Raw genomic sequence first — 26,911 nt, forward strand, 5'->3', positions numbered from 1 at the left:
ATTGTAATCTATCAGAAGAATGTTTTTATATATCTTGTTATACCAAAAACAATTTGTGTTATAACAGCACTGCTCCTGAATTTATTCCTAGCTCTGGCTTCTTCTAAATACTTCTGTAATTTTACAATCCATAGTCAATTTCTGACTGAACCAACTTTGGTTAAATTATATTCAAAAGGTTTAGGTTTGTAACTAAAAGGAAAGTAGTTAATTCAATTGGAATTTAACCATTTTTAAACATTGCATTGAAAATTAATGCTGTTAATTGAAATGTAAAAATGGTTAGTATTTAAAACCCTCCAAAATTCCTTCATGTAATATATGCTTATCTTAATCTAAGATTGTCCTGATGAACAAAATGCATTAAGAGTGCTCTGTTTGTGATTTCACAAAGACCATAAAGAGAATTTTAAACTGGGTCCTAAACAATCCTTGTTCATGTTAAATAATCATGTTCGGGTTTGGTCAGTTAAGATCAAATGCAACCTGTGAAATATCCCATTACTTTAGGGATGAAAGGAAGTCACAAATCAGATGCAAACATCAGCTGCAGCTGTTGTACGCCAGCTGTAAAATATGACCATATTTTCTTACTCACTGACTCCTTTGACTGACTGATGCCTTTTATGAAGAGGACACATACCGCCCCAGTTAGATTGGCACCCTGGATGATGAGCCACATAACCCATTTCAAAAAACACAACTGGAAGGAGGTGTGAAGTGTATTTTGGGAAGATTACATGTGGGACACCGGCATATAAAAACACACAAAGCACGAGGTACAGTGAAGCTGTTTATGTGACAACACTAACATTAGCCGTCCCAACCTCATTGAAAAAAGCCACTCACCCAAACGGTTCCAGAGAAACAAGAGGAGATACTCACACTGTGACACACTCCAATACTCACTTGTCCTGGCAGCTTGCCTGCCAACTACTGATCTCACTAGACAGGATAGGCTCTGAACTGTGGCTTGTTGATAATACAGCACTAATTGTAACTCTGATCTACCAGAGCGGCGACGTTCCTCTGCTGTACTGTTTGCACCATGCACCTTCTCCGCGGATTATGTTACCAAATGCCATGGACACTGCTTTTCCTGCATGGATCCTAATCCAATCTTTTTTTCCCCCCTCTCTCTTAATAGCCAAACCACACTCAGTAAAGAGCTGCACTGCCTTAGTGCATTTAACAATGAGGTTTTGGTTGGTACAATCATCCTTTTGTTTCCCACAAGGAGTGATCCGTGGAGGGATTTTCTTGTGGTTATGGTTTTAATGCAGCAGAGTTTACCACAGCGATCAGGCTGTGTAGATTTGTATTACATCATGATGCAAACACACTGAATTTAGCAGCGGGTTGAGGTGACTTCAAAAGTTTCACTCTTCACCACCTCAACTCTATTAATGCTCTGAAGATCTTTGTAATAACACAAGAAGATTCACACCCGTCTCCCTGCTTGGCACCATTTACTTTCTTTGCTTTTCTCCTTGACTGACAGGTTGTGCAGTTGGCAGGTTTTCTCTACAACAACCGCAGCGTAACCAACTGTGAAATTATAGGCCAACAATCAAAACAGAACCAGGCTTATCATATCAGTGCCAGTTATCAACCATTGTCTACCAGGTCACTTGCGTTGGAGAAATGGTTGGACAGCTGACATTAAAACGACGCATGCCATTTGATATTAGGAGGCCCCGTCTGTGCTGATGTGCTGCTGTGATTAGGGGTTCCTATGGGTGCTAATACACTTTTATGTTATTTGTTTCTTCTTTTATTATTTTGCATGTGATGTCATAAAGTTGTTAATAAACACTGACTCGCACAAATGAGCGTGGATATAATGAGCTTAGAGAGACTCAAATTGCTGTATTATGTGAATGACCAGTGTAAAGCTATGCGAATATTTAGAAGATTTAATGTAATTCAAGGCTTGAATTGGGCATACACTCTAACATGATGATTTTTAAAATTATGACTATGACTGTTATTGCTATTATTATGTTGAATATCTTTCTTTGCAGATATTTAATGTAATGCTGACCATTTTATTTATTTATTTATTTATTTAATGTGAAAAAGAGAGAACATAATACTTGCACTTTTTTGTAGAAAATGTAAATTATCACATTCTAACTTTTTCAAATATTACCTCAGCCTTCCTGACAAAAACCTGAACAGGCCACTTCAGGAATACATGTATAAAATATTGAGTAATGCCTTTCTTTTAACAAGTATTTATCCCAGTAATGCTCTGCGTTTTTCTTTTTTTTTGAACAAAAAAGAAAATAAAAAAGGAAAGAAAACAACCTTTGCCAAATCCATGTTGTAATATTTAATATTTCAAATAGGATGGAAGCTGCAATAAATAAAAAAAGTGTGAAGTACATTTCCCTGATGGAATCTCTTGAGCTGTTCTTAATGCAAAAGCTTGGTACAGCTTGCATGCTGAAGGAAAAAACACGGGCAATAAAAGCAATCTGGTATTTTGCAGCTTATAGTACAGCCATTTTATAAGACGATTTTTATTATTACAATCATGGGATTTATCCATTTAAATGCTGCAGGATTTAGGGAGATAATTCTCTTTTTCAAATCATCCGATTTTCAGATCAATGTTAAAGACTCGGGAAATGCCGCGAATCATACTTTCTTTGTGCGACCCTCGCTTGACGGTCTCACCTCCACACACCCCCTTCGGTCAACTCGATAAAGTGTGATCATGAACGGAGTTAAAGCGCGCACGAATGAAGGCAGGGAAGAGGCGCAGAGTAAAGGCGCAAATGGAGAAGACTGCGCAAATAGGACATGTTAATTATAATGTTAAATGAGATTTTGTGTACAATTTCGGTCAGCTCTGTTTATTCTTTCATTTCTGTTTTATTCTGTCTGGTCAGAGGAGAGCAAGAAAAGGCAGCTTCACTGCATTAAAGCAACCGAATTTACATTTTAAAGCTACCTGTTAGACTCTTCTGAAACGCCAATGAAATTTAATTTATGCATAAAAGCTCACTCGTAGTGTGTTTTTTCTATTTGTTTTGCTACTTTATTGAGATTTCATCAAGACAAAAAAAAAAATAATAATCTACTTTCCACAAACCAAGCTCCCTCGTGCTTATGCCTGTGGTGACATCACACATTGCATAAAGCAACTGATGATATTTACTTTAAGAATATCTATCGTTGTTTTTGTCTCCATTTAAATTAAGTTTTTAATCAAGATCAATTCTGAAAAGTGTTCACTTGTGTTCAGTCTACTGGCGGCACTCGTTTGTCTTGATTCTTGTGCCTCTTGTGATGTCATCAATATAAACGCACACAAAGCAGAATAATAAGTTTTCCCTTTAGCATGCCTTTTAAAAACGTATAATCCTGCAGAGGAAATCCATATTTTATGACCATGCTGTGTTTTTATTTTTAGAGGAAATTTGCTAGTAAAAAAAAAAAAAGAAAGCATAGCCAGAGCCAACCTTTATAACGTTGAATATGTTAAAGACACTATTCGTTGAAATTGAAATGTAGGCTAAATTGGATCACCGACGTGAGTTGTACTTTTGTAAATTTAAAAGGGACGGTCGTATTTTTGTAAGGACGCAAACTGCAGCTGACAGTTAGTTAATCAATGTTAAACATTGATAAGAAATTTGTTAAATAAACGTGAACTCCGCTGATTTGTATTCACTAACACACACTCACAAACACAAACCACACACACACACACACACACACACACACACCCGCACGCACGCACACACACAGGTGCGCTGCAGCTACAGTCATAATAACACACTGAGGAAAGTTCTGATCTTTCACCGTAATGAAATTCAGCTCTGCTCAATCAAACAGAATCCCTGTTTTGTTTACATCCAGCCTTCCATACTTCACCCTATAGAGCCAAACAGAAAGGAACTATTGAGTTTCCACAGCACGTACCATTATAGCGCGGGGAGATCTGCCAACCCTCTCAATGCCCCATTTTCCTTTAAAAGTTCAGCGTCCAAAAAAAAAGAAAAAAAAAAGAAAAGTGAGGGAGAGAGAGCTGAGGGAGGACGACTTCTTCTCTTCACTGTTGCCGGAAGCAAAACAAAAAACGGACCTTTAAACAAGTCGGCCTTAGGCCCAGAAAAAGAAAAAAAAAAGAAAGTGGGTCCACTCTGCAGAAGACTGGTTGAAAAGAGGACAGCAGCGGCTCCGGACCTCCCTCCGTCCTATGGCTGTTCGGTGTCAGATGCACCCATGTCCTGCACGAGGAAGTCGGGGAGACGTGCGCGTCAAAGTCCCGATGAACTTGTCCAGATTGGAAGACGCTTAGACAAAAACCATATCCCGAAATGATCTTTATATTACGATCAATTTAATGGACAGGAGGGGTGACAGAAAGTAAGTTTCTCTTCTCTTATGCTTTCATTAAAGAGTCTTTGCAGTCGAGCAGCTTCTGCGTCCAAAACTCGTCCAAAAAGCAGCGCGCCCGATCGCTTTTACCGTCGTATATCTCTCTCTTTCGCTCGCTCTCTCTCTCCCTCGTTCTCTCTCTCTCTCTCTCTCGATCCACACTCACTCCCACACATGCACATGCACATGCGAAAATATAGATACACACAAACTGAGGAGGGTGGTTGAGGGGAGGTGTGTGTGTGTGGGGGGGGGGGAGACACCCTCACCCTCACCGCCTCCTCCTCCTTGAAGCTGACGAGATGAAAGCGCGTGCAGCGTTGCGTTGCGTTGAGTCGCTCCGGTAGCGGAATGCTGGCAGAGCAGCGACACGTCGGCCGGTCGGTCGGTCGGTCGGGTCCCGGACTGCAGCGGAGGCGCGTGCGGGGAAAGGGAAGCGCTCCGGCGGCGACCGAACGGCTTCACCTCACCGGCGTGCACAATCAGAATCTCACACGGTGGTTTTGTGGAGGAGTTGTTCACAGTGAGCCACCTCGAACCGGGGAATTATTGGGTGAATTATTAATAAAGCGAGCGGTGCGCAGGCTGTCGCGGAGAGAGCGCCGCGACCACGGGGGAGCAGCTGGGGCTTTAGGAGCATTAGGAGCACCAGGGGCTAAAATCACGGACTGCAGGAAGAGAAGGGGGGGTGGAGGGGATTATTACAGGCTGCACTGGCTCCGGCACATTCCGTCAACACACTTTACTTATCCTGGTCCAACTTAGAGCTGAGCTCAAGCAAAAAGAGGGAAAATATGATCAGAGCAAGAAGACTCTGCTAATATGCATTTTTTTGTTTGTTTGTTTGTTTTATCGTGGTGTTGGAGGAGCAAAGGGGAGGAGGACACGCGTAGCTCATCAGGTCAAAGACATTCTGATGGGTTGTTAATCAGACTTCTGATTGGGTAATGCTAAGCTGGGGTTTAAGAAGTTTTAGCTCCCTGACACAGATCTGTGCAAGGAACGTCACCAAGAGATTACACGAGTGCAGAGATCAGTTTGGAAGATTTGATTTTTGGGGAAATAAGTTCACAGAAACGTAAACATACGAGCAAGCCGCTGAAAAAGAAGCAGATGACCAACGACAGTTGTAGAAACACGTTTATAAGCTATTATTTCTAATAAGAATTTTGTCAGATTTTAATGCAAAAAAATGCATTTTTAATGCAAAAAAAAAATATTTAGGCTTTGCTTCAAACAAAATCGTGACCCCTGAAGGGCCCCATGCAAGGACAGACTCCTGTCAAAAAGACAGGGAGCTCTCCCAGCAGGGGGTTCTTTTTCAAACAGTAAACCCCCCCCCCAAAAAACAATTAATTAAATATTTTGGTCTGATAAAACACAGACAACTGCACTGAACTGAATACACAAAGCTTTCTACCCGCAAGGATATTTATTTCAGGCTCTTAAAATTTAGAAGGTCCTACTTCACACATGAAATAAACATTTGCGTGATGAATGTGGCACCTGCATATGTATTTATTTTTGCTTGTCCTCGTTCCTGTGTGTTCATTTGTGTGCGTGTCGTCATCATGTCCTGTAAACCAGACGTCTGATGACATTCCTGCAACATGGCGAAATATTAATAATTAAGCGTTGACCCCCCCCCTCACACATTTGGCCCCATGAATTAGTCATCTGTAACTAGGTTTGTTTTCTATTTTGGCCTCGTATTTTATTTATTTATTTATTTTTTTAAATTCTTCAGATTTACATGAAACACAAATGTGTCTGGGTGAATAACATATGTGCATGCCTGTGTGTTTTGCTACAAATATATATATTTTTTAATTTCTCATGAAATATAGACTTTACAGTATTTCACATATAACAATGGAAGGTTGTTGCTTGGGTTCGCAGGATTATCTTCAAAACTGTCAAGTGATGTAAAATCAAAACAGCAGACTAAATTTACAAATGTATAACTTTCCTGTTACTATCCAACATGCAATTAAAACAAGCATTTAATTTATGATAAATACAATTACTGAAAACCAAACATTAACAACAATGTGAAAATTGTAACAGGTTGTCTTTCCTTAAAATGATATTTAGTGAGACAGCTTATAGGTCAAACATTTCTCGAGACGATAAAGTAACAAATAAAACATATATCAAACAAACAAACAAATAAATAAATAAATAATTAAAATCCAATGTTGCTAAATCAGGCCAGATGATGGTAAATCAATTAAATAAATTAGAAATGTTCTAAAATAATAATCATCATCATAATAAAAGTTGACTACAAAACACTGATTAAAAAATTTGCTAAAGCAATAAACAAATGCATTAAAACAATTACAACGTCAACAACAACAATACTACTACTACAACTACTACTACTACTACTAATAATAATAATAAAAGCAAAAGGAAGAAACTATTAATAAAAAATAAACCAATTGAAGCAACATATTTTTAGATTCTATGTTTGTCTTTTTAAAATAATTGTACTTACATTTTAATTACTTACTTTTACATGTGTTTCTTCGTCTTCTTTTCATCTTACAGATGCTGTTGGGTATTAAAGTCAGGCATGCCCGCGATGGCCTCTTTGTAAAATGATCAGTTTACTGGAAAACTCCCAAAATGGGCCTCTGAAACTCTCCAAATAATCCCTCAACACGATTTTTTTTTCTTCCCTCTTAATTAAAGCGCAAACTGCAGCGCGCAGTCAGCTCACCGAAGAGCGCCTTGACCAACTGTAGAGCCAACTTCTGCAAAAGGCCCTGACTGCAAGGTTTCAGGGAATTAGATCATTAAGGAAATTCAATAAGGTGAGGAAAGTGGTGTCTATTGAACGAAAAAAAAAAAAACTTAGTTGCTTTTAACCATCAAGTTTTATCTCAACATAATATAAAACAAACAAAAAAAAAGCACAACTTTATTGGGGTAAGGAGGAAAATCAATCCGATTTCCAAATCTTTTGGAGTTTTGTAATTAACAATTTATATTTATTTTACCAAAAAAAAAAAGAAAGAAAGAAAAAGAAAATATTTAATCTAAAATGCAAACCTGTTCGTACTCAAAAATACATTTTGACATAACCCATTTAAAGATCATCTTTATGGATGAGGAGTTTTAACTGAAAGGCCTTCACTACCAACATGATGCAAAAATCAAGTGGCTGAATCGACCCTAAAACGCCACAGCGGTCTGTACTGAAAAGATACGGGATACAGTTGTTTTCCATTTATTTTTTCGCGCAAGCAGTAAATATTTTTTTTATGCATTATAACAAATTAAACAACAATTTCGCCTTGAGTCGTCGTGCATTTGCACAAGCTGACCTCGTTTCATCGTCTCCATCGCGTCTCCTGCAGTGCAAGCAGGAGCGAAGTTTGCGAATCGGAATTCAAAGACGTGTATAAATCAAAATTTAAGTAAGGTGGGAATTAAAAGTAAAAATAAATAAAAAAAAAAAAACAAGAAAAACTGCAAACATAAACATTTATCAGCGCTATTTAAATCAATAAAAAACAGAGAAAGAGCGCACACAGTAAGACTTAGGCATTTCTTTTTTATTTTCTTGGAAGAACACTATAGCTAAAAAAAAAACAAAACAAAAAAAAAACACCATTTCATGCTGGCTAGATCCAAAAGTCACAAAACAAACTGCGGGGCATCCGTTGGCAGGCAGCGGCGTCCTAATCACGCAACTTGTAAGCGTCAATTAGGCTGAGCTTTGGGGGTTAATGAAAGCCCTGAGCAGTGCGCCTGTATGTAGCCGCAGCCCCCTTTAAACTGCAGACCACAATGCCTCTGGTAGCACGCTGCTTTAAGAGCCAGCATCATGTGGGCAATAAGTTCCCCCCCAAAGAAAAACCTCAGAGTGAGGAGAGAGGCGCTCGGGCAACACAGGAGCACTTTCTCCTGATGCCAACATGCTGGTCTGTAAAGCTAGAAATAATTACATGCTGTACTCCAAGAAAACAACTTCTAGATCCCACGCAGGAAAATAACTGCAAGACTTGGTGAGGCTGATTATTTCTAATTAATTAAACTGAAAACAGGTCAGGGAATGGCATTAACGTCCCATCAAATATGTGTGTTGATGTATAACACATTTAAACTAAAATTTTAACTATGCTCAGAGTGCTCTGTAAAAGATTGAAGTATAAGATTGTAATGTAAACAAAAACAAAAAAAAAATTAAAATGTGATGCATAAAAATAATAAACCACTACAATGAAAGCCCCCAAAATGGGGAGAAATAGTTATAATTTAGTTCTTAAATTCAATTTAAATACACAATATGGAGTTTTATGATAAAGAGAAGTCAACAGGTGCACACAGTTATGTGTGTGTGTGAGGGTGCATGTGTGTGTTACAAATACAAAAAGATACCAAAAAGTTTGACAAGCCGATAATAACGATCAATAAAGAATATGTCCTTTTACAGAAAGGAACACAATTTTTTGTATTAGTCATTTTTCCTCTGACTTAAAATGTTTCTCTCTTTCAAAGGAAGATGCAACAAAAGCATAAACAATAAACAAAGTGTCCCAACAATATGAAACGATAACAAGGTCGCTTTATGTTGTACAGTAATGAAAATGTGAAAATACATCAATCAAATCTGAAAAAGAAAATGATGAGATTTCATTTTCTTTCTTTTCTTTGATTGTCATTTCACAAATACTTTTAAAAGTATGATGACTGAAAATCAGTGGAAAAAAGGGGACAATAAAAATAGAGTTTATTTTCTGTAAGACTTCGCAGCTGTAGGCCTCAGCCACCCTGCTGCAGAGGCAGGCAGAAAACAACAATCCTCCACCAGACCACCATCCATCAGACTCTGTCGTCCCAATATATTTTTTTCTCTCTCTGTAATCTTCATTCCTCACTGAAACAGATAGCACTGGGAATGCCGCACATCCCTGCGAAAAGTGCAACACAGGCACTCAAAAGCAAAGGACAAGAACAAGTAGAAGAAGAAGAAGAGGAAAAAAAACACAAGGCTCTTTTTGTGCGCGGTGGCTGAGGTTTTATCCCTGCGTAGCAGAGTGTTGTCTAGCATTACAAATCTCAGCCCTGCTGCAGCCTGGATGGACACGGACATGGGAGGGCCCTCGCACTGTCTGCATCCTTTACGCTCTGCCATGCAAATCAGACCCGAAAGTTGAGGAGATGGAGGGCTGTTGAAGGAAAAAAATAGTAAAAAAAGGAATTGAGGGAAGAATGAAGGGCTGAAGAAATGAAGGACATGTATGTGGCTGGAGTAAGGAAGGAAGGAAGGCAGTAGTTAGTTTCGAGTAGTTGCATACGAACAAAAAGACAGTTTGTCTGTGTGAGCTGCTGTGAGCAAAAGAGGGAGAAAAAGAGCGGCTACCAAGCGGCCACTGGAGGTGTGAGGAATGCCCGGCCCTGGCACAGGAGAGCAGGGGTGGAGTATGTTCACAGTTCTGCTGCCAAGCTGAGTACATTCTACACAGTCATAGAGACTCTTTAACCTACACATTTCTGCAGCAGCAGTTTTCTTCAGGAGAGGCTCCAGCAGTACACCTCGCAGTGACTTGTTCTGAAAAACACAGAGGGATAAAGTAGAACATGATCTGATCAAGGTTTATTTATTTAGCGTTTTTTTTTTTTTTTGGCTAATACCAATTTTTGGTTTTCTTTGAGGTTTGACCTTCCAAATAAATTTTTAGGACATAAAAGAGAAGAGAAATGCCAGGTTCATAGATGAAGATTATAGTTTTGAATCCAAGAGAAAATAAACAACAGGTTCATCATATTTATGCAATAAAGCAAAGATCCTCAACACTTAGATTAGTTTTTAAATTAAATTTTAAAAAAATACAGAGTACAGGCAATTGTTCAATGTCTTTATAAAGACAAAAGTGGTGGGAGTTTTGATGCATTTAATGAGTAGGAAAATATTCAGAAATTGAAGCTGATCAAGCAGCATTGTCTGATTCTGACCTCTGACTGATTTGTCAAACCCTGGAATAATTGTTTTCTTAGCACCTCAAATAATAGTAATATTATCTGGGGATTAAAACACACGCATTAAGAAAATGGTTTCTCTGTCTTGTTTCTGCAAGTTGGGAAACAGAAACAGAATAAGGAGACAATGCAACTCAGTTTGCCAAACTGTGATTTGACTCAGAAACGTTGCAATTATGAAATGTTCCTTATTAATCATGGACCAACATTCAGAAGCGTCTCTTGTAGTTTACCAGTTGCAGCTTTCTTGTAGTGGGAGTAATGGGAGGCCCTCCTCTACTTTTCACACCTGGAAATATTTCTAAACAACAGAATTTACCTTTATTATAAGCAACCGAAGAGTGTAAATATTATGCCATTACTCTTCATAGGGCTTGGAATACATCATAAGTTTCAGAGTGTAAAATGTTTTCAGATTTTGGTATTAATAGCAGAGGCAAATATGAATAAATGTAGCCTCATTAGGTAAACACAAAGACTGTTGGGTTATTCCTTTGCCTCTTGTGGCGGCGCAGGAGTTAAGTACAACCCTTATATAGAGGTTTTAGTCTCGGCCTGCTGACCTTTGTCTTTCCCCTTCTCTCATTACCCCTTTTCCTGTCAATTCACTATCAAATAAAGATCACTAGAGCCAATAAAACCTTAAGAAAAGAAGGTAATTTTATAAGAAGGAGCCTCATTATTCTTATTCACCACATGAGGATCTGGTCAGAACTTAGTGAAACACTTCCAGAAGATGAAATAAAACACAGTAAGGTGGTAAAATTATGATGTATTAAGACTTCAGCTCATGTAGAGATTGAATTTGTGCCGTGACAATAACACTAGACTACGCCTTCACAAGCAAAGAATGTTATCTATGCAGGATTCCTACTTTGAAAGAGATAGGCAATATAGACAAGCTTATGAGATATTTTTATTTCTACTTCAAAAATTGCCTTTAATCCTGTCTTTACATTGTCACTTGTTTTAACTTAATTTAAGTTTTGAGTTTTCACTGAAAGTGCACTGAGGAGGTTCAGTATGAATTATTTTATATGATGCTGTTAACTCAGCAGCAATGTACATTTTCATCATGGGATCAAAGTTAAGATAAAAAATTTAACCATAAAAATATACTTGTTTATAAATTCAGGTTATGAATTATTCTTTCAAGCTCCCTCTACTATTACCTTAATCTTAGATACTAGTCACCTTGACCCATTTTGTGATTTTGATAGTCTTGAAGACAATAATACCGAGTTATAGTACCAACATTTAAACAAAAATGTATAACTTCACATAATTGTTTCATTTTAATAACATTTGCCCCTGCTTCTGCTCAAATATTGCTGAAATACAGTTATAATAATTACATTTATTACATTTATACATTGCTAATTAGATTTTTTTAAAAATTAGAACAAATAAAAGTAGTTTTGAGTCACTCACTGCAAATAATTTCATACATTTTGCACATTTAGCTCCATATAGAGTAAAACAAGGTGATCTTGCATTAATTAGTTGCTGTAATTGCCTTTTTTTTGGTAGGACCTTCAGTCGACTGCTCAAAAAATATGATGCACATAGGTTGCCGTTTGTGGTTTAAAAACAGCATTACTTTAGTCAGATTTTCTGTGACTGAAAATGTTTTTCAACATCCAAATGTGTTTCTCTTGCAGGCAAGAGGGAACAAAAATAGTTTTTAACTTAGCTGACTGGAAGGGTGCAGCAAAATGTGGGGGAGGGGCTTTGCTGTGTTACTGTAGATTACATACAGACAGGCAAAACTCTGGGCGCCCCAGCACTTTATTTAATTTTTTTTTTTTTATCTCATTAAAGGAACTTTTAACAGTGAGCACTGTATGATGGAAGACTTTACCAGCTTTTTAAAAACTTGGAGTACATTGATACTGCTAACCAATAAATGTGTAAAGCTTAATAAATGAGTCAAACCCATAACCTCTGATGTTAAATCAACTCAGGACTGAACCGGTCAACAGGCTAGTAAAATCATCCAAATTGGGTTGTTTTAGGAGTGCAGCAGAAACGTCTAGAAAAAAAGAAGGAAAAACAATGCTTGACATCAGCTTGTCCAGCTAAATAAATAAAATAAAATAAAATAAAATAAAAATCTTAATGATGTTAATGAGACTAATGCAGGCCTACTTCATTTATTGCAGTAAATCCACAGTAGAAGCTTTAGGAAATCTTATGATAATAAACAAATATCTAAAGAGGTTCCCAGAGAGGGAAAAGGGTTCTTCACAAAGTAGGCAAAAGTAACAGAATCATTCCTTTAAGCATTCCCTTTTAAAACATTTTTGCTCAATGTGAGAATTGCTTTCCCTCAATGCATCTTTAGCTTGAACTGAAACAAAATGAAATCATTTAAAAAGGCCAACATAACAATGTTCAGGCACAATTAGAGATGTCAGTAGCTGCAAGAACATTCTTTACTGTTCTTACTGTAGCCGTTTACCTCCATGTGATTTATTGTGTAATAGTTCAGTGGTTCGTTCGTTTGTCTGCCTGCCCACACTTTGCAGTGAGACTTTTGGAGACGAATGCTGTGGCCTGAAGTAAACTGTGAACCCTCGGGAGGACGTGACATTAGACTGACGTGAGAGACGTTTGGCTTTCTAGACACAGGCGTCACCTTTCCAAGAATTTTTATGAGGCCGCTGCTGCGTGTGAGTGTGTGCGTTAGGCCGAGCGGTGCTTTATCATTGGCCTGTAATGGGCTCAGCTCACATATCACACGACACACACTCCCACAGTTATACAGATAAGCTGAGTTCTGAATCACAAAAATTGTATTGACAAAAAAAAATTAGCTTTCTTGTCTAGAACGGTTGGGTAATTATCTTCTTTGTTCAAACAGATAAATCGTTGAAAACTGAAATTTAGTTACATGTCCGTTTTTTTCCCCTTGTGGATTGGCTGATTTCTCTTTGCTTTGTTTCATTAGTGTAAAAAAAAACAAAAAACAAAAACAAAAAAATGTGATGTTGGGATTTTTTTTCTTTTGCACTTTAAATGCAGGTGAAATCAGATTCCCGTTTTATCCAACACATATTAATCAGAAGCCTGCATGGATCACATCTTCCATGCACGCCAAATTGTGAGTGTTTCACTGCGTGTGCTCCCATCTGATTCCCCTCTTTGTGTCATAAACCGTCAGCAAACGTGACCTGAACTGAGGGCGGCCACGGCATCTCCTCCCAGCCTGGGCGCCACCGCGGCCTCAACACCGCAGCTTGATTTGTTCTGGGCCGGGCAGGTCAGCGGCGGGCGGAGTGTGAAACTTAGTTTTTCTGTTTGATTGAAGAGGGAGGAGGGGGACGGTGAATGAAGGTTGTGTGTGCGTGTGTGTGTGTGTGCGTGCGTGCTCCCCCAGGAAAAAGAGAGGACTCCTAATCTGTTTTCCTGGCTCTTCTTTAAAGGGAGAGCAAGACACACCAGAGGCTCCCTCTGATCTGCTGCCCCATCCATCCCTTCACTTTCTCTCCTCCGTCTCTCTTTTTCCTCGCCGCCATCATCTGTCTCTCGTTCCCTCTGCTTTTAGCCCTCGTTTTTTCGCGGCCCCCCGTCCCTATGCTCCCTCATCTGTTGTGTTGGCCCGCTCCGGTCTTTGTATGGCAACAGCCCTCATCTCCAGATACTCGCCTAAGAACTCTGATTCCACTTAATCGCTCAGTTTTTTATTAGTTTTCCCCTCGCAGGGTATTTTGTGTTCTGTATTGCGTTTATCTATTATGCTGTTTCAGATTTATTGCTTTAGGAGGCAGACTGTGTGGCACACTCCCCACCAACGTGGTACACGGCGCTGTGATCTCCCTACGTCTGCCCCTCTTTATGCCTGTTTGCTTTCATCCCCTCAAAATTAAATGAACAAATACACAACCAGAGCGCTGCCACACTCTGCTCACAACTCTTCGTGTTCTTCGCCCAGCGCTTCTTTTATTACTTTACTTTTATTATTCGGTGTCTCAAGGCCTCAGCGGCGTTTATTTAGCATGCATGTGTGTGGTGGAGGGGGGAGTGAGTGGCATCAGTTTCTCGGTCCCACTCTTAGATCCATCTGTCCTGGCACCATTTGGGCTGTGTTGCTTTACTTTTCAAATATCAATATAAAAAGAAAATCACAGGTATGTGAGCACAGATGTCTGTCTTTGAATGAGTTTTTTTGAGCAATTTGCACAATATTTAAAGTGGCTTAGTCGTGACTATGGCACATTTAAGCCCCGCTCTGTTCCAGAAAGATTAAAATATACTGTTTATTCTTCCTCTTTTAATGGAGGAGGCTGGATTTTTAGCCAGCAAATGAGAAAACCCAAGGTCATTTTGCTGCCACTGATTTGCGCTGGACTCCAAGCGTCTAATTCCTACATAAATTAGGAAGGATGGCACGCATGCTGAAAATATTTTGCCCTGAAAATGGCGGCGCCACCATACTGGCCCTCCATTTTGTTCCATCACCGAATCCGAGTCTGGATCCCGCACCTGACTTGTTGGACCAGTGCTTGCAATTGAGAAAAAAACTCCTCCCTCTCACGATGTCCCGCTGTTACTATGCGGCCTGCTTCTGGTAACTGGACGACACGAATACCGTCAACCCGGGTGAACCAATGGAAACTGGGGCCCCGTGACCACTGGTCCCTCCTTAATCAACTCTGGTTCCAGGGGCTTCCTGAGGCCGGGGAAGGGGAGGGGAGGTGTGCGGGCGAGAGGGGAGAAACTTGGGTACTGGCCATCAAATCGGCCAAATCCAGAACCAAATGAGGAGAGAGACTCATAGAAACGGCCAGACAAATGGAGACAGAAACAGAAACACAGACAAAGCCAAGATTCAAATATCTATTTATCTATATATACATATGTATAAATGTATATATATATAGATAGATATAGATATATAGATATCTCTCTCTCCATATATATGTCTGTATATATACAGCAAAAGAAGTAAAACTAACAAATTAAGTGGTGATGTAAAAAAAACAAAAACAAAACAAAAACCCCCCCAGAAAAAGCAACAACAACGCTGGCTTCTTTTCGGGGTGCATAAAAATTATTATTCATGACCTCATCCCTCCCTTCCAAATTCACCACCCTCCCTCTCAAATGCTCCCTCCTCCTCCACACTTCCTCTCCCTTCCATTGGGTGGCAACACTTGGTAGGGCACATGGTGAGACAGCTGTTGCAGGCCAACATGGGCATCTGTGGTGCCACAGTGGATGGGATGGGATGGGGTGGTGTGGTGGTGGTGGTGTGTGTGGGGGGAGGAGGGAGGGTTAGAGGGTGCAAGCAAACAGCATCAAGACACAAACCGTGTCTCTGCATTCATGTTGTGAACTTTCCAGAATTGCTGCTGGACTCTTAGAGCTGCTGTGGAAACATGAAGGGTTTACTAGAGTTAGAGAAAGCAAAGTAGCACTCATTTTCACCCAGTTCTTCCAAGCCGAGCAGTGGATGACAAATTACACCTGCGTTCAGAACCACAACAAATCCAACATTAACATGGGAACACACAAATGGCTTCCCCTAAGATGAAAGTTTGTGTCTTCAGCAACAATGGGTGTGGGCTGGTCACCGGTATCAAGGATTGCTAATGTTTTAAAATGTTAGTGTCAGAACTGTTACAGCTGCTCCTTCTGTTCAAACTGAATTATTCACTCTTTTCACTCATTTTGTAGGAATGTGCTGCAAATTGCAAAGAAATTGGAGCAACACTTTTCTCCCAAATTACTTTGGCTTTGTGGGGCTTACCCTTGCTGAAAGTTCATATAAGGAACAACCATGGCCTGATTACTGGTGTCACGGTATATCAAGGTTTCCAAAAGCTAAGGTTTCAAAATCATAACAACGTTCCTACAGTTTAAAGCCCTTTTATTCCAGAAAGGGCCCGAATGATTACTGCCAGTAATGCCCCTCTCACAACTGTTTCTTTGCACTGCCAGGAAGCTGGCTGAAACTTTTTAGTAAGTTACAAGACAAACCTGAATGCTTGGAAATATTTCTAGTCACAGAAAAAAAACAGAGACAGGCACCCGTCACTCTTATTCCCATCACTCTTAGGCAGTGGTGTTTTAAAACTACATTTTGTAAGCGCGTTCATTAGTGGTAGCCCCACTAATGAACTGATTGACATCTGCTTGCTGTGCTAGTAAGGCTGGGAAAAGTGTAATAATCTGAGCAATACACACTTGACTAGTAGAACATCAGAGATTTTGCTTAATAAATAAAGATAAAATGAAAAGGAAAAATTTTACTGGATTTTTATATTTTTGTAGACAGTGTATGAGAATCAAAATAGCAATAAAAACTATAGATAACAGTATTATACTGTAGCTGTAGCAATCAACATTCTATTTCAAAAGCACAGTGAACAAATTTGCTTTTCTGACTTAAAAAAATAATAAGGTCCCATAATATATTAATATCTTTTAATTTTGGTGAGAAAATACCATGAAACTGTGATTTTTCTCATGCTCCCCCACGCCTGCCTAAGAAAAACACATTTTTCTTTTTCTCTGGGAGTATTTCACTCTGTCTACCTCACATTCATACAAACTTAATTTTTTTTCAGGTAAGGAGGGTTTTCTCGGGTATATTACCACACGCCAGGTGCCTTCCCTTCCCTTTACTCCGCTTCCCCTCACACACACTTCAGCCTTACCCCTGTCTACCCTTCTCCCTCGTTTCTCACAGCACCTAAACAGCACACCCCCTTTGCCATTTCTCTCTCCCCCAAAGCGCCAGCACAGCCCCACCTCATGGTGCCAAAGTGGGCAGCCTCTGCCTTGGCGTTGCCTGGGCCTTCTGGTGCCCCAGATAGCTAAGTGAGAGTGTGCACATATGTGTGTGAGCTGCGTGCGCGTGGGTGTGTGTTTGTTTGTGTGCGTGTACTGGCCCGGCTCTTTGCGGACACAGCCAGCCCTTTAAACTGTGTCAAGGCTCCAGATGCTGGGAGAGACTGGGATTAACACAGGCGTTTGTATGCAGACACATACGCACAGATGCACTGTTCTCCAGGCCTGAAGTATTGCATCATTCAGGTCTTACTTAGCTGAAAGCTGCATGTTTTTCTAATACAAAAACAAAAACAGAGATGCATTGATCCGAATTGTGTAGCCGGTTTACCTTTTGGCCTTTGTATAACTTTCACGTGCTTATACCAATTTTAGCCAGTACTGAACTATAATTAACACAAATGGAAATAATTATTTCAGCATTTCCTGGTATGCATTAATATTAATATAAGTGCATAACTATGCCACGTACAAGGGCAGTTGTCATGAAATAAGGCCTTACTATTGTTTTAAAACAAAGAAACATATTTTAAATTATCCTTAGCATCTAATGTTAGTAGTGACAGAGTTAGCAGTACTTAAACAGTTTTTCCATGCATAGTTGTTGGAGAATGTTGACCCTCATCTTATTTCAAACGCAATTCAAAGTCACAATATTTTATAGATCGCAAAGAGAAAGCACATTTTGTTGTAACTGATATTACCCAAGATTCTTTAAAGAGTTGTTGTAGATGCTGTTTGCTGTGGGAGGAAGGTCCTCCTGCAGGGGTTTGTGTTACAGCGAGTGTGAAGAAGGCTCTGAATATTGTTCTAAAGCAGTCTCATGAAGAGGATGCTCAGGGTTGACAGTAATTAACCCTAACCCTAAAACAAATTTTGTCACCATCATCTCCAGAGATTCCACCGCAGTCCCTTGAACAGAACCAGGCTTCTTTATCAGGTTGTTTAACCTTTTTAAGTCCCTGGCCCTCATGCTGCTGCCACAACAGATGATGACAGAAGACAGTGAACTCTCCACAACAGAAGATATGCAGGATCTTTCTGCAAAAACGAAAGGACCTAAGATTCCCTAAGAAATACAGCCTGTCTTTTCTTGTAGTTGGCTTCATTGTTAAGTCCAGTCTGTTGTCTAGGTGTACACCAAAGTATTTATACCAGTCAACCAACTCCACTTCTTCAAGATGGTATTAAGGTATGACCTGACCCTATTTCTAGTCAAAGATTTCAGCAATGTTGCCAACATTTCAAATCCAGGATGTTCCATAAGAGATTAAAAGCTCAAAGGTACACAATAAAACGACTTTACGGTGCATTAATCAGCCCTCCTGGTAGCCACTGAAAGTCTTGCCCTCTCTTTTTCATTTAGGACATGTCTGTTCATTGATAAAAGCAGTGAACTTTGGCCCCACTCGTACGACAAAGCCTGGACAGCAAAATGGAAATATTGCTTTTTGCCAGTTGTCACAAAAAAGGTTTGATAACAGGCCCCACAGTGAAACCGTTTGGAAACAATATACTCATCATGCAGGTTAAAGCAAACTGAAGATATTTGGAAATAAAAACGACAAAAAGTCATCTTACGCTTGTACAACCGGGCCGGTTTTCACCAGCATAGAGAACAATAACAACGGCAGACCTCTATGCTCCTGCTGCACCTGTTCAGACCATTCGGTGTGTTCAAAGCAAAATATGCTTATTGTGGAGCATTTATGCCTTCAGAAGACATGAAGTAATTACATGTACCAGATCATGTGCACTACTGTACAAGCATAGGGTTATAAAATCACGCTCCTCAATCAGAAAGTTCACAGAGTTTCAATGCTTCCAATCTGCTCGGCATGTGCACCACATCATTTGCATTGCTGTTTACATTTTTTTATGTTGCATAAACATTTTTTTTTTTTTTGGACATGCAACAGAAAGTGTTTTTGGAATACGGACCTTCGAGTCCTCTTCACTCAACAGCAGTGTCCACACAGAAAGGTGTTGTCAGCACAACCTGTTAGTTCCAAAAAAATAAAAAACAGAAGAAGAAAGGATTCAAAGCACAAGTCAGTCAATCTCTCCTTGTATTTCTAAATAAAACAAAGCTGTATTGTTTTAATGCATTCATACTCACCTTGAGTTCTGCTAAATGAAACCAAGGTGAGTTGGACTGGAACTCAACTAGCACGTTGTTCCCCATGAGTATGGGGGACAACAACCACAAAGGTGGAACAGAACCTATAGGAAAACCTGCAAACCTTAGCATTACTTTGAGATGATGTAACAGCTGCCAACATGGCACCTCAGAGAGCAAAATCTGGACTGGGTGAACTCAGAAATGGGACCTTGGAGACCTGACACACACACAAGCCCCGGTGTCCCTGCACTGGCCTTTCAGTAGCATGCCACTTTGCCCGCGGGTATAAATGCACACATGTGCATGCACACACAGAAAGGCAGACACAAATATCAAACAAAGTGTCCACCTACTATTTGTTTATTGGCATGCCATTGCCCTGAGGGTATGCAGATTTACATACACACACGCCCACGCCCCCACGCACACACACAAATACATTCACAAAGACAGAGCAGAATTCACATTCCACCAGAGGTTCGGCATTAACCAAGTGCAATTAATAGGGCTGAAGTAACAGGGAACCATAGTGAATTCAGGCAATGTCTCTGCAAACCAGCAACAGCTACAAACCGCTAATTACATGTATGCAAGCTTTAGACATGCCTGTGTCCAAGTGTGCAGAAAGAGGAGGGAAAAAACAAGTGAAAGTTTTCTTCCAAAGTTCAGTGTCTCTCTCGCTCGCCATGTCTTGCTGAGCAGCAGTTGTGGTGCCAGTTATGGAGTGTTTGCCATAGCAGGGAGCTGCCTTGGCATCATGCCCTAATTTAGGAGAATTAAAAAGCACTAGACAGGCCCCTTTGTGGTACCGTGCGCCCGCTTTAATCTCCCCACGCCTCAGCGGGCACCCACAGCACCAGGAGTTGGCTCCATGCCCACATGACCCCAGGCAATATGGAAATTGCCACCAAAAAACCCCTAACTGAGCGCCGAACCCATGCCCCGGTGCACAGTGCACACAGCTTCTAGAGACATGCGCAAAGCGAAGCTATTCCTCACGCAGACACGGTGCAGGAGGGGCAACTCCCGGCTCACAATGGTGCTTTGTACAGTACGCTCACTTGCACATACTTACACATATGATTAAAAGCATGAAAAGTAACTGCAGGCTGCATGTGTGCACCAACCTGCAGCACTGAGATACACACACACAAACACAGGATTGTTTGTTTGAGAAGGCTACAGGGGCTTGAAATGGATTGGTACTTCACATTTACTTTTCCACACATCCAAACTTGTTTCTGTTGATTGTTGTGAGGTCATTCATCAGGACTAATGAAACTGGCAGACTCAGACTCTGCTGCACCGGGCACCAACTCTGGCAGCGCAAGCTAACTCAAGGAGAAAGGGGACTGATTTAATTACACGCTGAGGGCAAATGCACACACATGCATGGCAAAAATAAAATGGATGAAGTATAGGCACATATTTTTTTAGGTTTTAGGAACCAAGTCAGGGTAAAATGAGATCTCACACACCCTGTGTATAGACACATTACAGAAAATTATATTGCAGTTTTTTTTTTCTGATTCTGCTAAAATAACAACCTCATAAATCCAGCTGTTCTATGAAGGCCTCAGAGGTTTGGTAGAGAACATTAGAGAACATTAGAGAACAAACACGAACGAACACAGCAAACACAACAGCAAACCTTCTTAGACATGGCCATCCACCTCAACTGATGAGTCTGGCAAGGAGAGGGTTAATCAGGGAAGGAAGCCAAGAAACCTATAGTGACTTTGGAGGAGCTGTGGAGATCCAGAGCTCAGGTTGGAGCATCTGTCAACAGGAGAGATAGTCGTTTCACGCTCTACAAATCTGAACTCATGAGAAACTGGCAAGAAGAAATGCATTTTTGAAAGAAATCAATTAAAAGTACATTTTGGAAAGAACTTGTTAAAAATGGCTGAGAAGGTACTCCTGTTAGATGAAACCCAAACTGAATTTTTAGCTCTTTGTGCAAAACGCAATGTGTGGTTTAAAAGTGACGTTGTGCATGAACCTAGCATTTCCATGGTGAATATGGCAATGGCAGCAACATCCTGTGGTGCTGGGAAGACAAATGAAGCTGACTAAACAGAGTTTGTGGAAGAAAGCCTATTACAGGTTGCAACAGAGTTGGGATTGGGATGCAGGTTCAAATTTCAAAGTGCAGATGTGAATCCAATCAAAATGAAATAGATAAAAGACAAAAAAAAAGTTATATTCACACTAAGTCCAAATGAGAATTAACTATTTTCTGAAGATCGGGCAAAAGAGAAAATATTGTTTCTAGAGACTCTTGAAAGATGCCTGAAAAGATTTTTAGCAATTAGCATTGCAAAATTATGTTCTTCTGCAAGTTTAAAAGGTACACTACACATTCCAGATATTTGTTTGTAAAAAAAAAAAAGGCTAAATTATCCACTTCAAAATTCCATTTTTGTTGGTCTAACACATGACAACCCACAAAAACAAATTGAGTTTTATTGGACAGATGCTTCATCCTGGCAGGTGTTGAGAGTCACCGATGCAAGTCAACCCGGTATGACGGACATTTAAAAACTCCTCATCAGTGGCAAACTGTCCTGAGACAAACAGCATCGTGCACCAACCAAACAGATTAAGGTGGACTCAGCAACTTTGCAGCTAAATTCAATGAAGGCGCCATTAGTGAGGCCACTAACCCGCCTCTCTGCAGGTTCACAGCGTTCCCTTTCCCTAAAACAAAGAGCCACTTTGGCCCTGGAACAGGATGCACTCCCATCCCTCTCTCTTTCTCTCTCTGTCTGCGTTTCCCCCAGTTTCCCCTTTCCCTGCTCGGTCTCCCTCTCTGTCCATTTGTCTCCCCACTGGGTTCACTTAATAAGCTTCAAAGGTTTCTGGGCAACGTGGTTTTCAAAAAAGAAAAAGAAAAAGTTACCATGGCATTTATTTGGCTCACTACATCTTCCCTCTTGCTGAGTATATGGGGTTGCCATGACATCAGTTGGCACATTATAAAGCATACAATTGTGTATATGTGTGTGGGGTGTGTGCACGTGTTTTTGACTCTTGATAGACATCGTGCGCCAACCCCGGCTAAATGCTCAGACATTGGTGGAAAAGTGAGCAGCAACCGCACTAACAGAGTTCAGCTTCGCTCTGCCAACTTACCGCTTCAGAGCGATGCAGCCCACAACATACATGTGCACTCAAACTCCTGCTTGGTGGGTGATGCTAATATGAATATCAATTGGGATATTCATTAGAAAGTCAATGTTGGATGTGTGTATTTAATCTCACAGTCTCTGAGCTGAGCATAAACTAGAAAACGTAACATGTGTTTGGCTTTGACATATTATTAATAAACTCAGCAACAGAAGATCTGGCTAAGAGTAACAGCAGAAATGCATTTTTCTGCAAGTACATTCTGTGTTTGTTTTGGTTAAACTTACCCGTGAGAGTCCCGGATCCAAGTGCAAACTTTGGAATTGGCTTCGGGTTTCCGCGGATGGTTAATGTTTTCGTGCTGGCACCTCTCTTTGTTTCTGCTCCTGTTTGTCGCTGGGACTTAGGTTTTTTTGTGTTCCTGCATTTATCCTGTGCACTTTAGTTAGCGACGAGCGCAGAAGTAACTTGTCGTTCCTGATTTGCACGTTTAAGGGAACAGAAATGAGATCTGTGGGAAGGTCAAAGCAACACTGAGTGTAGCAGGTAATGTATTGCAGAATGATTATTTATCTTATTGTCACATTACTACCTCTGATTTTGTGTGCTGGGCTTTTCATGTTTTGGTACCACGTTCAAGAGGCCTTAGTGAACCCCACGCCTCTCTATTGAATGTTAACTGAGCTGATCAGACAGCTAAGGACTAAATTATTTAGATTTACTTTAAAAAATATTTTCATTTAAAACTAATATGTTTGTTTCTCTTTGGATTTGATACAAACACATTTTAAAAGATAAAATAATTAAAAAGAATTAATTATTAGAGGGAAAAAAGGGTTCTACACTTTGTAACAACAAAAGGCATGTTGAATATTATTATGTTCAAACCCATCTAGTATTTGCTAAGCAGTTTCTTTTGCATATTTCCACCAGCATTTTGATCATTTATCTTTGATGATGAGCCCCAAATCACTGAGGTTAGAAAGGCTCCTTGCCATCACCCCAATCAGGCCAGGACTCTTGCTGTGCCACTCCAAAAAAATTTAAAATTACTTATATTAAGAAGTAACTTGTTGACAAAATTAAAAGATTATTTCAAATAAAAATCTGTGAGGGGTATTAATACCTTTTGGCTTCACTAAAGCTATTTTCATGATTTTGCAGCATCATACATTTACATCAGGTAAAAGATGAGAAACAAAAAATTAGACATTTTGGTCAGTATGTACGTATATGCTGTTAAAATGGATCTCTAATGACATAAAAGTAGCCCATACATCTGTGTGATTCTTTGATATTTTGTCCCTCTAGTGGCCTCTAGTGGTTTATGTAGAATGTTGCTGATGTCAAGTTTCATCAACACTCTGTACCTGGGGTTGATTGTTTTCATTCCTGTACATGGTGTTCTTTTCTATCACCATTTAAATGCTACATGATTGCAGAACTTAAATTACCTGTGTGATAAATTATTATTTAAACTGTCTGAAAATGGTGTGAATTATGAATCAAGCCTCCTGGTAAAATTCAAAAATAGAGATTTAATAGCAACCAGATGATATTAAAAGATTTGGGAATTTTGTTTCATAAGATTTGTTTTATTAGTAGTATTATCAAAGGCATTTGAAACAATCTCAATCTCTTACTACGGAAGATTTTTCTTTGCTTTTTTAGTCTGGAATATGGCAAAATAAAAAGCAGAACAGTCACAAATTTGTCATATTTATATTTTCTGTCCTGTTTCATAACACTTTATTTTGATAATATTGTTCTTGATGTACCAATCAATACCACCAAAAATAAAAAATATATATATATCGAGTGTGTTTTCTCAACAGAGACTTGGTACATCGATATTGCCACAGGAAATATAACCAAAATTCATAGAAAGTACATTGTAGTTTGGAAAAGAATATTTGTTTTTCTTAAAGCTAATCAAACCCAAAGAAAATGAAATAAAAAAAAACAACAAACAAATATTTTAACAGAACACAGCATTGGTAAAAGGCCTCTGTCAGGTTATTGTTTAATCTGGGAAACCAAAAGATTTCTTTTGCCCCAAAGTTTATCAGCCAAACAAATTCTGAGTTAACCAATTATTTACATGGATTACATCACAGTACAATTATTGTAAGTACTGACAACCTTGGTGAACAGCATTAGGCCTTATTAGAAATCCTTCTTTACTGTAGCAGGAATGTCTATTCAGGAAATTTGAGAACCAGTCAACATCTTATGCCTTGATCTATTCACATACACTAAGAAATAATGGCAATAAATTGTAATTGATGATGTAATACGCTGCTTGTGCGCAAGCGTCATGAATACATTTCTAGCCTGTGAAGGGAACATTTTCCTAATCTTCTTTTATGATATGCTGAAAACACCTGCAACCTTTTCAAGGCCAAGAATCCGGAACCAGCCCTCCTCCGTTCCCAAACAGCTGTTTTCTGTTAAACGTGTTGTATTGCACAGTAAAATGTTCTCTGTTGCATTGAAGAAAACTTGTTAGTTTTGTCAAAGACTGTTGAAGAGCTAATCAGAAGTAACACTTTTACTTTTCTACATGTCTAGTGTTTATGAACACAGCCAATGGTCTTCAATAGGTTTTATAATGTCAGTCCTTATTTCATTGCGGTAAAATAAATTATGGATTTTTTTTCTTTTATTTCAACCAATCTGGTGAAATAACTTATTATATTACTGGTTCCTCAGGTATTCATAAAAACTGTTATAAAATAAACTAAAAATCAGTATTTTTGAGCTTATCCTTCCTTTTTGCTATAATATCAGAGAATCTTTCTATTTTCTGTAAATGAAGTGTGACATAAGACAGAGGATTGTTTAACTTGTTCACTCCTCAAAATGGAAGGGATAAGAGCCACTCAAGTGATATAGGTGTTCCTTTTTAGGTCAGAAGAATGTACTAAAAGCATGTTTATTTTTCACTTCAATACACTTGTAAATATAACAGCTGGAACAAATATTGCATATGTTCAATCGGGGTGCCAATAGCAGTGGAGGCGCTATCAAAGAAATCAATGATTAACATCATGAGAACAGAAAGAGATGACCGCAGTTCTGTGTAAAATAGATTCCATCAGTGTCAGGATTGCAGTGGACATGTTCAATGTGTAAATATGTTTACATCATAGTTATAATTTGTCAAAAGTGGAATTACATGTTTAATAGTTGTTCGTCTTCCCTCGCAGAAGCCTACAGAACAAAACGACTGTTTTTTTTCTCCTGATCTGTTTACGCTCGCCTGAGGAAATTTAACCAGCCAACGAGCCAAGAGTAAGAAAGCCCTTTGTCTTTTCTCCCCCTCACATCCAAAGTGGACTTATTATGTTACTTGTGGCAGTATTCCCAGTGTGGCATTAGGACTTTGAGCTCTGATAACGTTCCTGAATCCCGGCGCAGGCCTGCTTTAGCCGGTGGTGGTCACACACCGCTTTCTGTCTTCGCCCTGAGCCGGCCTCGTCAGGAATTAGTAATTAATAGGCAGACAACTACAAGCTGTTACTGTTTCTTATCCTGCTGAGGTAAGGAGATGTTTTGCAGTTCTTTAATAGGACACAGAAATGTTAGTTTTGGTTTGGAATTACTGTGTCTTTTAAGTAACTTTTAGTCCTCATTTTTAGCAGTGCTATCTCCGGGCCCTCATGTTGCAGTAGAAAAAAACAAAGGGGCAAAAATCTTCCAGTCTCCCTAATGTTCACTAATCTAATGAGGGCAGCAGGGATATTAAGCAGATTGCTGAGCATTACGTTTTAGCAATAGAGACACAGACACCAACTATTTCAGCACTTCTGGGCTGTTTTCTTCTATCCAAAACCTTTACAACAACCTCCCTTTAAAAAAAAAAAAAAAAAAAAGTTATTTATTATTATTATTCCTCCAGTCTGATCATATCAGCCTGCTGCATCTTTGGTGGATTATTTTTTTGGCATGAAGGCGAGAAGTAATCCAATCATGCTGCTGCAGCTAGGAGTTGTTATTGCTGAGTGTGGGAGAAAGTGAGGGGGAGTAAGTGTGAGTTTTTTCGTGTGTGTGACTTTGACAGCAACAGAGAAAATGGTGCGGTTGGTCTCAAGCCAAGTTAATAAAGGGAAACAATTAGGACATTGATAGACTGATATAGCTCACAGATTCTGCAGCTCTCGTCTGTCTTCATAAAGTTTCCTCGACTTTATCTGCTTCACACACACACACATTCACACATATAGGGGCCTGCTCGCTCTCATTACAGTGGTCTCATCACTTCCCTCAGGCTCTCCTGACAGGTGTGGCTCACACACACACATACATACGCAGATAAACATTCACACAAACACGCACTCAAACCAGCCCCTACAGGGCATTTTCCCTATCCTGAGAATGCACAATGGGCACTTTGTACACACCCCAGCCTTTAGCACCCCCACACCCCCCACCAGCCTTCCATCACATCCCTCTTTAAATGGGAGATTATGCAAATGAGCT

General features: G+C 39.6%; 1 protein-coding gene across 10 annotated transcripts in view; it reads right to left on the minus strand.

Annotated features, from left to right (window-relative positions):
• The window catches only part of LOC116719882 (nuclear factor 1 X-type-like), a 124,820-nt gene extending 119,968 nt beyond the window's left edge, over positions 1-4,852 (minus strand). For 2 of the 10 annotated variants that reach the window (XM_032562656.1, XM_032562654.1), the window contains exon 1: positions 3,934-4,540. In XM_032562656.1, coding sequence (XP_032418547.1) covers positions 3,934-3,936 — 3 coding nt within the window. In that variant the 5' untranslated portion in view covers positions 3,937-4,540. Of the gene's footprint in view, positions 1-3,933; positions 4,553-4,661 lie in introns of those variants that run through there. The other 8 variants (XM_032562657.1, XM_032562653.1, XM_032562650.1 and 5 more) reach the window with 8 other exon arrangements.
• Between the last annotated feature and the right edge of the window lie 22,059 nt (positions 4,853-26,911).

The sequence above is a fragment of the Xiphophorus hellerii genome, chromosome 5 (assembly GCF_003331165.1).
Source record: "Xiphophorus hellerii strain 12219 chromosome 5, Xiphophorus_hellerii-4.1, whole genome shotgun sequence".
In the NCBI taxonomy this organism is placed as follows: Eukaryota; Metazoa; Chordata; class Actinopteri; order Cyprinodontiformes; family Poeciliidae; genus Xiphophorus; species Xiphophorus hellerii.